The sequence below is a fragment of the Sinocyclocheilus anshuiensis genome, unplaced genomic scaffold (assembly GCF_001515605.1).
Source record: "Sinocyclocheilus anshuiensis isolate Anshui unplaced genomic scaffold, SAMN03320099.WGS_v1.1 scaffold333, whole genome shotgun sequence".
In the NCBI taxonomy this organism is placed as follows: domain Eukaryota; kingdom Metazoa; phylum Chordata; class Actinopteri; order Cypriniformes; family Cyprinidae; genus Sinocyclocheilus; species Sinocyclocheilus anshuiensis.
In genome coordinates, this window is record NW_015539871.1 from 973,404 (window position 1) to 986,989 (window position 13,586).

General features: G+C 36.1%; 1 protein-coding gene across 1 annotated transcript in view; it reads left to right on the forward strand.

Annotated features, from left to right (window-relative positions):
• Window positions 1-13,586, forward strand: part of LOC107685204 (sn1-specific diacylglycerol lipase alpha-like) — a 54,271-nt gene that overhangs the window by 34,940 nt on the left and 5,745 nt on the right. The window contains exons 10-19 of the mRNA XM_016481716.1: window positions 611-764; window positions 973-1,056; window positions 1,557-1,634; window positions 1,726-1,806; window positions 3,851-3,993; window positions 5,263-5,331; window positions 5,415-5,487; window positions 7,487-7,537; window positions 8,062-8,219; window positions 11,404-11,530. Of these exons, the coding sequence (XP_016337202.1) occupies window positions 611-764; window positions 973-1,056; window positions 1,557-1,634; window positions 1,726-1,806; window positions 3,851-3,993; window positions 5,263-5,331; window positions 5,415-5,487; window positions 7,487-7,537; window positions 8,062-8,219; window positions 11,404-11,530 (1,018 nt within the window). The remainder of the gene's footprint in view (window positions 1-610; window positions 765-972; window positions 1,057-1,556; window positions 1,635-1,725; window positions 1,807-3,850; window positions 3,994-5,262; window positions 5,332-5,414; window positions 5,488-7,486; window positions 7,538-8,061; window positions 8,220-11,403; window positions 11,531-13,586) is intronic.

Sequence of the window (13,586 nt, forward strand, 5' to 3'; positions counted from 1 at the left end):
ATAAATTAAATAGCCAAAATGTGCTTTTTACTGTTTTGTCTTGCTTTTCAAAGAAAAAAAATCAATAACAAAACAAAAATTGATATATTATATTATAATATTTTATAATATTTATAAATTATATATTTATATTATAATATTTTTAACATTCTAGCAGACATTATACCAACAAAGCACAATTTAAGTTGTAAGTAAAATACTATTTTTGGCCATTTTTGAGACCCCTTCTTGAATCAGACTTGTATTTTTTTTACTGTACAAATAAATGCAGCCTTGCTGAGCAGAAGATAATTCTTTTTTAAAACATTCCGGTGGCATACAGACGAAATTATGAAAATTGTGTTTGTGTGTTTATATTTACATATTTATATTTTTTTAGCATTTTATAACTGAGAATAATTGACTTTTGTCATGTGAGTGTGTGTATACAGATTTGTGAACAATATTTCAGAAAAATAGGCCTTTTGTGTACATAGAAAAAGTCTTAGATCTTTGAGTTCAGCTCATGAAAAATGGGGGCAAAAACAAAAGTGTTGCGATTATAATTTTGTTCACTGTATGAATGAAATCAAATGACTTTATTTTTTCTTCTTTTCTTCTCTCTTGTCAGCTGTAACACTTCAGTTTCAGGTTCTCGTCTCTCTCAGTCCATCACCGTTGAGGAGGACAACTGCTGTGGCTGTAACGTTCTTGCCATCCGACGACAATTTCTGGACCAAGACCTTAAAGAAGTCCAGATTGTCTACACATCCTGCCATGACGCAGTACGGCATCTTAAATTAATTCTTCAGCTCCCCTGACTTAATCCTGAAAAATCCCGAGGCGTAATGTCTAGTGTGATAAATGTCTGTTCACATCAATGAGTCACCGCCTGACTAAAATAGCTAAATTTGAGAAGCTGTAGCTAATGTGATAAATGTGAAGCATGTGATCAAGACAAGTTATTGTCTGTATTTTTGATGGGATCTGCAGGTTTATGAGACACCCTTCTTTGTAGCAGTGGATCATGCGAAGAAAAAAGTCGTGATCAGCATCAGAGGGACGTTGTCCCCTAAGGTGGGTCAACAACGCAGCTCTTTCTCATTTTACACATAAGCACATGAGGTCAGGCTTCATTGTATGTTCATAGAATTAAAATAGTAGCTGTTTCTAAGCAGAGTGCTTAAGCAGTGACATAAGAAAGTGCTTTAACACATTTTAAGGATGAAAATAATAATTCAGTCATCAGTCATCCATAAACTATACATCCGACTGCAAGTACCAGGCTATCGATTTCCTACAAAGCTGTGCTAGTTTCATGTTTCTCGTATCACTCTGTGGTCTCTTCCATTTCACATAATAAAATAACTTAGACTCAAATCAATATTTCATGTCCTTTTATTTATTTATTTGTTAAGTAGCCATGTAATAGGTGGACTAATGTACAGCGTAACGGTCAATATTGCTAAATAACCCCAGTAGTTTTTTTGCGATAATGGCTGGCCTGCTGTACTTTATCCCTTACGCGAGTCTCTGGTTTGTCATTTGATAAATGTATACCCCTCTGTCTTTCTCAGGACGCTTTAACAGATCTTACTGGCGATTCTGAGCGTTTGCCTTTAGAGGAGCAGCACGGCACATGGCTCGGACACAAGGTGCTACACAAACACGCATATAAACTCAAACACTAGCAAACAGAAAACATATTGAACTTTGCAAACTCATTCTCATGAATCCTTTATTTAGGGAATGGTTTATTCAGCTGAATACATAAAGAAGAAACTCGAGCAAGAAATGATTCTCTCTCAAGCCTTCGGGAGAGATTTGGTAAGTGTAACCATTTGTCATGCTTTAAAACATACATATAGTTGACATCACAGGCATTTTAGACATCACAGAGCGTAATTATATTGTTTTTCCACAGACTGCAAAAGTCAGAAAAGTTAGAAAAGTGTTCTAATTTCCAAAAACATTTGCTCTACATCCGTGCAACACACCATTCAAGGAATCACCATATGATCAGTTGTGATTAAACTTCAAAAGGCTTTGATATAATTAAATAAATGTTAGCACTGCTCATTCAAAGTAAAAATGCAGCACTGTTGTGCTTTCTACAGGCTTTCAGTAGTTTCAATAATTCGCAATCAGTGAATACCAAATGCTTATGTTAAGGTTTTTATATAGTAATATGTTGTAGATGTTTGTAAGAGTGCATATTTTATCCCCCTCATCTTTTTGAATGAGCAGCTTTGAGTAAAAATTAGGGCTGGGTTTTGACACAAATTTCACGATTCGATTCGATTACCAGTTCGGTTCGATTCAATATCGATTATTTTGGATATATATCAGGTACAGTACTTGCCAAATTTTCTCAAGGAAAAAAAATCTCTCAACTAATGCTGTAAAATATACATGAGAGTCAGTTGGTACTACATTACTATAATATTGAAGGTTAAAATTGACTAATTTGTACGCTATAGCTGCTTAAATTACACTTAATTAAGTTTTTAAAATAATAAAGTTACAATTACATAATAATATTTTTACTTCAATTCGTTTTTTTTTTATATATAAACATTTAAATGGTGGCTGTCATAAAAAATTGATGGATTTATTCAAACAAACATAAGAACAGTAAAAATTATAATGAATATGTTATGTGGTGCATATATTTAGCAAAATGCCCCTCTCTACACTTTATTTTTCTGGCTGACTAATGAGTTTATGGTCACCGAATATTTTTGTTTCTGAGGTAAATGTGACGTTACGTGACATTGTTTACAAGATTTTATATTGACGTCGCTGCGCGGCTGAAACACTGATTGAGCGATTACATGAGACAGGATACGGATTGTAAAGTTGTACTCTTGCTTTTAACTTACCTTTGGATGTTTAGTTATGCTTATTTTGTGCTGAAGCTGGTATTAATGTGGCGATGATTAGTTCACGTGCGCCTCGTGCTGCTGCGTCTGTTGAACTGAGGCGCTACAGCGATCTGTCACTCCACATTAAACAGCGCCAAAAGGGCATTTATCATTTAAATACTGCAATACAATGGATGGACAGAATTTGAAATCTGAGACTTTGCTTCATATTAAAAGCACCAAAGCACAATGTTTATTGCGATATATTGGATGGGAAGTGCCCTTCAATGTTCCGTCCATTAACTGAAAACAGGCTAGACTAATTGATTCGTGGGATTTAAGAATCGATATCATTCCATAAAAAAGAGAATCGATTAATATCGAGATATCGATATTTTTTACCCAGCCCTAGTAAAAATGCATATACATGTCAAAATAAGAGTGTATTTCGGGCTTGTTTATAAATAAAAGTCCCACATTATGCATAAAATCTAGTTTTGGTTACACAATCACCTGTATATGGTGTTTAATTCAACATAAAATCTTGTGGCTTCTCTCTGAACCACAAGAAAATCTCTCTGTAGGTTTTACTAGTTTTGGCAAATTAATCTGTTTATTGCCTCTCTTCAAACTCTGTTATTAATGTATGCGCAAAATCTAATATCAGTCAACCTCAAATTTGTATGTATTGCTATAGAAGTACATAAACCAACTACAAAATATGTATATCTTGAAGTTTTGAAGTCGAATGTTTGCTTGTTGAAGTAAAATAGTACTTTTTGAGATTGTCTGGGCTTGTTCTGTATGAATATACAGTATTCATTTCATTTGTGCAGGTCTTAAAAAAGGTCTACATTTTTTAGCATGGTATCGAGACAAAACTTAAAGTAGTAGTAAATTCAGCCCAGTATCTTCAAACAACATTTGCATGTTGCTTGCAACATTTGCATTGTGCATGATATTATATGACACTAAAAGGTCCAATGGTGCTTGCGTGTGTGTCTCAGGGTAAAGGGACGATGCACTATGGGCTGGTGATTGTGGGTCACTCTCTGGGTGCGGGTACAGCCGCCATCCTGTCCTTCCTCCTCCGGCCGCAGTATCCTTCACTGCACTGCTATTCCTACTCCCCTCCCGGCGGCCTGCTCAGGTCAGTGTGACCTCTCTATTGTTGCTCTGGCATCCGTTTTGCACTACATTTATAGAGAAACCTGAAAACTGATCTCGTCTGAGAGAGAGAGAGACTATGTTTAGCCATCACTGAAGCATGATGACATTAGATAAGAGATTAAACTGATGTGTTAAAGGATTAGTTCATGTTAAAATGAACATTTTGTCATTACTGTTACAACCTGATGTCGTTCCAAAACTGTATTATGAAATTAGAATTTCTGTTTCCACTCAAGGAAAGTGAATGGTGATTTATAAGCTCCAAAAAGCATTATAAAACTAGTACTCTAAATCCTTAGTTATGATTTATGAGCCATAGTTTACAAAGCATTTTTCTGTGTTTTTTACTTCTTCTCATCTGCCATGTCTCAGATCATATTTTCTGCAGCATTGTGGTCAGTCACATGACTTGTGAGAACCAGAGGTGTTTGGTATTAGTGACAATTGCAAGTGTGAATTTGATTTAGAAAATCCAAAAAAAAAAATTAACACTGAAGGCTGGAGTAATGAAGCTGAAAATTTAGCTTTGCATCACAGGAATACATTACATTAAAATAGAAAACAGTTATTTTAAATTGCAGTAATATTTCACAATATTGCATTTAAAAAAAATTAAAAAAAGAAGACGACTTAAAAGACTTTCAGAAACATTTTAAAAATCTTACCAAACGTTTCATTGGTAGTGGTAGTTCATTTGAAAGCTATTATGGCAGCTTCAGAGTAGCATTCTTTAATGCTTTTCTAAATGAAAAAAAAAAACTCGAGATTTGTCACCAGCTACAGATCTCCTTCTCTGTAATGCAATTGGTTATTAGCACAAAAACATGCATGGATGCACAAATCCACTAATCTTTTGGAAGGATATTATTTGAGTTGAGAGTCACTCAAAACCTTTTCTGAGTTTTTGATTTAATGAGAAAACTCTTACCTGCCACACTAGTTTTTTTAAATTACATATTCTTTGTAAATCTAAATATAAAGTCAGCATTAAATCAACTGTTGAATATTACACTGAAATCTGTCACATCATGGCAGTAGAACAGATTGTGAACACTGTTTTTATGTTGACATCAAAGAACATGTTTGAACACAAGCTTCTGTGTCTGTTTAATTCATAGTGAGGATGCGGCTGTTGAATATTACACTGAAATCTGTCACATCATGGCAGTAGAACAGATTGTGAACAGTTTTTATGTTGACATCAAAGAACATGTTTGAACACAAGCTTCTGTGTCTGTTTAATTCATAGTGAGGATGCGATGGAGTACTCGAAAGAGTTCGTCACCTCAGTCGTGTTGGGAAAAGATCTGGTCCCCAGGTAAATGAGTATTCAGCTGTGCTTGCGTATATTTATAAGTCTGAGCAGACGGATGTTAATCTTCTTCTGTTGTGTTCATTCAGGATTGGCCTCTCTCAGCTTGAGGGCTTCCGTCGCCACCTACTTGAAGTCCTACAGAAGAGTGATAAACCAAAGGTGAGCTGCTTTAACTTGCTTATTCCCAGAGTTAGAACATAGTCTCCATGTGCCACGAACTGTTAATTTACTGTACAGTATACGTAACTATATTAATTCCATTCCAGTCAATGAGATAAAAATTTAATGAAATAAAGAAGGAAAAAAATAAGAACTTGATAAATGTTTTCCTTTCAAGAAATTTGTACACAGTATATAAGAAATGATCTACAATCACTCTGGTTTGATTGCAAAATAAGGAAGATCACGACCCTGACAAGGAGTGGTTTATTTTATTGCCATAATAGCAAATGTGGTTTATTTTGCCATAATGATGCTGACTGTACATTGAACTAAATATGTACAAATATGTACAGAATCAAGCATTCTAGAGAGTCCATGCATGTGGGTGATGGTGCAGTAGCATTTATTATCATTGTATTGTGCCAGTAATTAATTGCCCTCATTATATCTCTCACATTGTGCTTCACCCATATCCTTTTCCTTTGGGCGAATAAAGTAAATGATAAATTGTTATGTTACTAATTATAACCTCAGATCTGGGTTTCTTTTTTCTTTTTTACATCTCTTTTCTAGTTCATTCAGTGGAACATTAATCTCTTTTCTCAGGGTTGTGGGTTTGGGCCTCACATTTGGGTACGGTTTAAAAGTACACTACCATTCAAAGGTTTAGTGTCAGTAAGATTTTTAACTAGTTCACCCGAAAGTGAACATTTTCTGAAAATGTACTCACCCTCAGGCCAGGGTTTGTTTCTTCTTTGGAACAGATTTGGAGAAATGTATCATTACATCACTTGCTCACCAATGGATCCTCTGCAGTGAATGGGTGCCGTCCAAACAGCTGATAAAAACATCCACAAGTAATCTACAAGTAACTCCAGTCCATGAATTTACATCTTGTGAAGGGAAAAGCTGCATGTTTGTAAAAAAAAAAAAAAAAACTTCAAACTGTTGCTTCCACTAAAATACAAGTCCTCTATCCATAATATTGCTTTCTCCAGAGAAAAAGTTGTCTCATCTAAATCAGGAGAGGAATATGCATAGATCAAGCACCGTTTACAGGTGAAAACAAGCTAAAACAGTTCTAAACAAATATGTGGGTGGATTTTGATGTGAGAGGACAACTTTTTTTACTGGAGGAAGCGTTATTATGGATTATGGACTCATATTAATTTTAAAGTAATGATGATTTTAAGTCATTTTAAGTCGATGAGTCATTTTAAAGTAATGATGAATTAAAATATGCAGCTTTTTACTTCACAAGACATTAATTGGTGGACTGGTGTCAAGTGAGTTGCTTGTGGTGGTTTTATCAGCTGTTTGGACACTCATTCTGACGGCACCCATACACTGCAAAAGATCCACTGGGGATTTTCAAAAAAATTAAAAATAAAAATCTTACCGACCACAAACTTTGACAAACTCATCTACATCTTGGATGGCCTGAGGGTGAGTACATATTCAGAAAATTTTGGGGTGAACTATTCCTTTAATTTCTTTCTTTCAAAAAAATAAAAAATAAAAATCTTACCGACCACAAACTTTGAACAGAAGTGTACTCTATGTTAGTGCTTGCTTACATAACTTATAGTAGACCAGCTGTCCGGAAAAGTAGTCACCTACTCAGTTTAGCTTATATAAATGACTCACCATACACCACACAGCTTCAGAGATTTTTTCTATCAAATCCAACACTGCTGACGTGCAGCAGAGATGATGCAAAAATGAAAGCGTAGACACCTCCATTGCCATTAATGCTGCTTGCATCATGAACAGCGTCTCATATCTCACTTATATTTTCTGCCAGCCTCTGGTTAGTTTCAGGGAAGTTTGTGAGAAATTTGGCCTCTGTGTGATGCATTTCTGCTTATTAATGTGCATTATCACGCTGCCTACTTTGGTGGTTAGCTGCTCTTAGCAGGGAATGATGCTTGAAATGCTGCAGCTCACTAGGTTTTGGAACAGAGCCTGTATGTTTCTCTCTGTCTGTTTCCATCAGTGGCGGATCATTGCTGGGGGTACAAAGTGCATCCCTAAATCAGAGCTGCCCCTGGATGACGCAAACTTTGAACAGAAGTGTACTCTATGTTAGTGCTTGCTTACATAACTTATAGTAGACCAGCTGTCCGGAAAAGTAGTCACCTACTCAGTTTAGCTTATATAAATGACTCACCATACACCACACAGCTTCAGAGATTTTTTTCTATCAAATCCAACATTGCTGACGTGCAGCAGAGATGATGCAAAAATGAAAGCGTAGACACCTCCATTGCCATTAATGCTGCTTGCATCATGAACAGCGTCTCATATCTCACTTATATTTTCTGCCAGCCTCTGGTTAGTTTCAGGGAAGTTTGTGAGAAATTTGGCCTCTGTGTGATGCATTTCTGCTTATTAATGTGCATTATCACGCTGCCTACTTTGGTGGTTAGCTGCTCTTAGCAGGGAATGATGCTTGAAATGCTGCAGCTCACTAGGTTTTGGAACAGAGCCTGTATGTTTCTCTCTGTCTGTTTCCATCAGTGGCGGATCATTGCTGGGGGTACAAAGTGCATCCCTAAATCAGAGCTGCCCCTGGATGACGAAGCCCCTGTATCTCAGGGCGTGACCCCCTCTAACTCTCGCCTGTGGCTTCACCCCAGTGACCTGAGCATCGCCCTGTCAGCCTCCACACCACTCTATCCACCAGGACGGGTCATTCATGTGGTGCACAACCACCCGCCTGAGATGTGGTGAGTAGAGAGGAAGTAAACTGAATGGATTAATGGAACAAGGAAATGGGAGTCTGCTCTTCAGATAAGGGGTACACTCCAGTGCCTGGTATTATATTGAAATGTCTGGCACTGAGAAATGGCAGTTTTAGAGATTCTGCATATTTAGATTACCTGCATGAAGGTAATTTAATGCCTAAAAGATTTGCATACGCAGGGTAAGAGTTGTGGAAGTGTACATAAGTCTGTAAGCGTAAATTACATTTGCATGCGCAACAGAAGCTTTGTGAAGGTGTAAATCGCGTTTCAAGTGTAAGAAAAAATTATTTGCAGCATTTTACTGTTACTCGTAAGTGTAATTCAAGTATTGTGAAACTGCAGCTTCATGCTAACGCAAAATAAATATGATCTGCATTCTTCTGACTTCCATTTTTCCGCGCTTACACATTTGGCATGTTGTTTTCGCTAAAATACAGTCAAAAGTACTGCAAGCCTTTGAACAGTGATTTGCAAGCGAAAACAACAGTTTAAATAACTGCAAAATGGATTGACTGCATAGAACCAATCTGTATGTGTACAAAACTAACTGTTGCAAATGATTTCCTTATCACTTCTCGCGTGTGTTTTGTTGTGAAACGTAGTTTGCGGACCAGGCAGAGCTGTCGGCGATTCTTCCTATTGTGAAGTCATGCAGTGTGAAACCCCCTGTCGCCGATCCATCGTGCAATGTGAACACAGCAGCAGCTGAATGCTACCCCAGATAGTCACGCAGTGTGAAAACAACGGCGATCCGACGAGTTTGAAAATCGTGCAATGTGAATTCGGCATAACTGAGTTTTGCGAGCGTGAGGGGGAGGGTGGGTCCACCACCTTCTTGGTAGCCAATCAAATGAGGCTCTCGCTGACTATCCATTTACTCTTATCCGATTGGTTCAATAAACACATCACATGCCAAAACATTAATCTTCATTTAGTTCAGGGTCATTCTCGCTGCCAGAATGGTACTTTTAATGTACACATACATTAAAAATAAAAATAAATAAATAACAACTTTATTAAAACATGATACTTTATAAGTTGTGTACCGTTAGGCTATGTGTTCATACTGAATTTCGAGCTGTGTAGTATCCTTTTCTTCCTCAACAGGCTATATATGATATATTAGTTTATTGTAATATTGTAATTTTGATGATACTTAAAGATGTCCTCGTATCTGCACTAGTTTAATACATGTATAATTTCACCTGTCGACTGATCAGGGACGATTCCATTTTTTTTTTTTAACTAAAATTTGGTTCAATAATAATTGAACCAACAGTAATATATATATATATATATATATTAATTAAAAAAAAAATTTTTTTTTACTTTAACATGTTGTAATTTAAGGGGATTTGACTAAATATTACTAAAATATTATCTCTAACTTATTGGGAACTTTACCAATAAGTTCACCATTTATCATCTGTAATACCATTGTGTAACCACTAGATGGCTGTTTAGTTCTATAAATAAACATAAACATGGCTGTGTGTTCCCTAGTGGCTGGGAACGTTGGATTCCCACATAATTAGTTGCTTTAATTTGGATATATATTTAGACATCATTAAAGACATTTTTATCAAAGTTGTATTTTTATTTTTTTTTTTATTTAAAGTGTACGTTTTTGCGTTAGTCAAATCTGGACACAAAGAAAGCATTTTGTTGCTCATACTTGCTTCATATAATAGCTTGATCAGTCACATGAAAGTAATGAGAATCAATACCGAAATTTCAAAATATACAGTTGAGTGTTAAATACCGTAAACAGAGAAATGGTCTGAAAAACGGACAAATTCAGATTTATGTAGCTTTATTGGTTTAGTAAAAAGGTTTTACAAAGTATAGCACTCTGATACTTTAGTGCTGAGCATTGTCACATAACATCATTTTGACTGTAATGTTTAACATCAGCTCAATGGTGTATGCAGATTATATGAAATTTCAATGTAAAGCCAAACCAATCCAATAATCACAAAGCTTCTGTTGCGCATGCAAATTTAATTTACGCTTACAGTCTTATGTACACTTCCACAACTCTTACCCTGAGTATGCAAATCTTTTAGGCATTAAATTACCTTCATATACCTGCCTTTTTTGGTAAGTGAGCTGTAGGAAGTTGACGTGAGTGGACACATAAATAAAATTAAATAAACTGGGCTAAACTGGGTTGTAGCTTAAAAATGTACACTGCTGTTCAAAAGTTTGGATTCAGTCATTTTTTTCCCCCCAAAACTTTTATGCTTACCAAGCCTGCATTTTTTTAAATAAAAAATACTGCAAAGAGTTTGATAATGTGAAATATTATTAGTTTAAAATAACTGTTTTATATTTGAATATATGTTAAGATGTCATTTATTCCTGTGATGCAAAGCTGAATTTTCAGCATCATTACTCCAGTCTTCAGTGTCACATGATCCTTCAGAAATCATTCTAATATGCTCAAGAAACATTATTTACTATCGGTGTTGAAACTGAATGTGATGCCTAATATTTTTGTGTAAACAGTGATGCCTTTTTATGGTTCTTTGATGGATAGAAAATTCATAGAGTGTGTACAAGTCTCTCATTATCGATCAGTTTGATGCATCCTTGCTGAATACAAGTATTTATTGATTTATTTATTTAAAAGAAAATCTTGCTGACCTTAAACTTTTTAACACTTGTGTAAGTAGTAGTAAATATCATCTACTAGTAAATGAGTAAAACCTGTTTCTCTTGCAGTGTTTGCAAAAACGGTTTTGTTCTTTACAGAGAAATTTAATTAAACCCCATCTAATGTAGAGCAGTTCATTTTTTATCTGTCATACAATATCTTTGATGGCAGTTGGGGGTCTACAAAAGTGTATAGGCCTAATGAAATGCAAATGTTGGTAATATAATAATTGTTTAATATGTGTTACCATTTTGTTTTCTCAAAAATTACTCTTACAAGAAATATATAATTATTTCAGATCGTGATTTCAGTAATGCAAGACAAACAACGCATGGCCTCTGTGGACTTCCATATGTTTGGAAATAGATTTTTAACATTTCATTCTATGCTTCTAGGAAGAGTTGGACCTTTTATTTCCAGTAATTAACTTTGAATGTGTCACATCAGTTTGCAAAGTTTTCCTGTGAGTCTAAGAGTCCTCTAACCATCTCTCTCTCTCTCTCTCTGTAGTTGTGGTCAGGAAGATCCCACTTACTCCGCTCTGTGGGGGGATAACAAGGCCTTTGATGAGGTCATCATTTCTCCAGCCATGCTGAATGAACACCTGCCCCATGTGGTGATGGATGGCCTCAACAAGGTGTGTGTCTGTGTGTGTGTCTGTGTCTGTCTGTGTCTGTGTGTGTCTGTGTGTGTGTGTGTGTGTCTGTGTGTGTGTGTGTGTGTGTGTGTGTGTGTGCACGCTTTTCTGTCTAACACTTGCCAAATGCAACGTCAGTGATTGGGTAGCTAATGAAATGCCATTCTGGGCAAATCTGAGTAACACCGAATCCAGCATATATAAATGCAATAATAATATTAACTAAGTAAAATAGTAAACTTTCCAAAAGAACTGGAGAATATATTAAATAATAAAATAAATGCAATAATTTTGCAATATAAATACATTGTCATTTTGATACACTTGTATTAATTAAGTTTAATTAGACTATTTTTGCGATCCTGGCTTCGCTCTTGACTTTTATATGATTGTGAGAGCGTTAAGACAAGGATATTTTAATAATGCCTCTGATTAAACTTTAATAAACAAAATTTAAGTTGGCAAGTTTGATTAATTTCTTTAAAGCAGTTCAGACTGTCCATTTCAGTCAATTGATTCAAAAATCAAAACGATGATTCATTTGCATCATCACTCAAAAAACAAGTCTCTGTGTGGTTAAAAATGTTTTTATGGAAAAATACACAAATGGAAAACGTTGCTGAATATTTTAAACTAGATTTGTGCTGAATTTAAATATTTTGACAGATATCTCAAAGGTTGCAAAATAGTCAAATATAGTATTTATGCTGTAAATAGTGTTGATACTATTTAGTAAAATGTTAAATTATGTGATTTTCAGCAGCCATTACTCGAGTCTTCAGTCTCACTTGATCCTTCAGAAATCATTCTGTCACTTTTGATCAGTTTAATGCATCTTTACCGGATAAAAGCGTTAGTCTAAATTGCTCAGCAGCCCTGTAAAATAACATGTAACATAAGGTAAGTTCCACTGGATTCTGGTGTTCCCAGATCTGCTTTTGTTAATGGAATGGGTTCGGGGTCAATGAATCAGTTGCTTATAAGGCTTTTGGGCTGCAATGGACTCCAGTGTTGCAGATCTGTGTCAGCATCTTAGCCAAAGTGTGTCCTTTGTCTGTTTTTGCTGGACATAAAGGTCTGTCTTTGTTTTTGTCCCCTGAAACCGGAATTCCACGAGCATAAAAGCATTTCTGGCATGGCTGTTTCTTCTTCTTATTGCTATTACTGTTGCTCATATATAAGGTTAGGGGTTTGTTCAGAGCCCTAAACCTAAGTATGAAACTTTGGGTGCGCAACTTGTCCTGCTGCATATATAATGGAATGATAAATCTAGTTGCTCTTAAACTGGGCTGTCATACTGTCTTGTTTTGTTTTCTTCTGAAAGCATGTTCCATTGTTCACATGTCTGTTGTATGGTAATGTGTTGGTTTGTCTTCACAGGTGCTGGAAAACCTATATATTTAATTTCAGAACTGATTGCTGCACAGGTTGGAAGCCAGAGAACTAGCATCCAAGCGTGTGTTTCTGTCCCTAACGCACTTCCAGATCCCTCGCTAAAGCGTCTCTGTTCAGATGAATGTTTTATGGTTCCAGATACATGCTCTGCTTCTCGAACTCCCAGTGAAACGGTTTCTGTCCAACCACGAGGTTCAGACGCTCACAGGAATGGTTTATCGCTCGATAATACTGTCAGTCTTCAAGCAGCTTCCAAGTCAAACTCTCAAAACACTATGACAGAAACTCTCACCCCGTAATGTCTGTTACTGTAGATACATCTTCTATTGAGTTAGATATAAAGCCAGGAGACAATCTCTGTGCCCTTCAACAACCATCAACATGTCCATCTCTGTCTGAATCCCCAATGGTTGCATGTGCTCCCCAAAACGTTGCCCAGTCAAACATTTTATTGACCTCTGCAAAGTTGGACTTGCCAACATTAGAAATGCCCTCATCTGTCCAACACTCAACCATCAACTTTAACAGCTCTTTATCTTCCAAAATGACAAATTCCTCCTCTGATGTGTCCACTTCTGTATCCCGCTCTCAATTCCAGAAGACAACTTCCCAAACTCCATTTCCAAACACATCAGATTCCTCTTCTCCCCCAGAGTTCCTG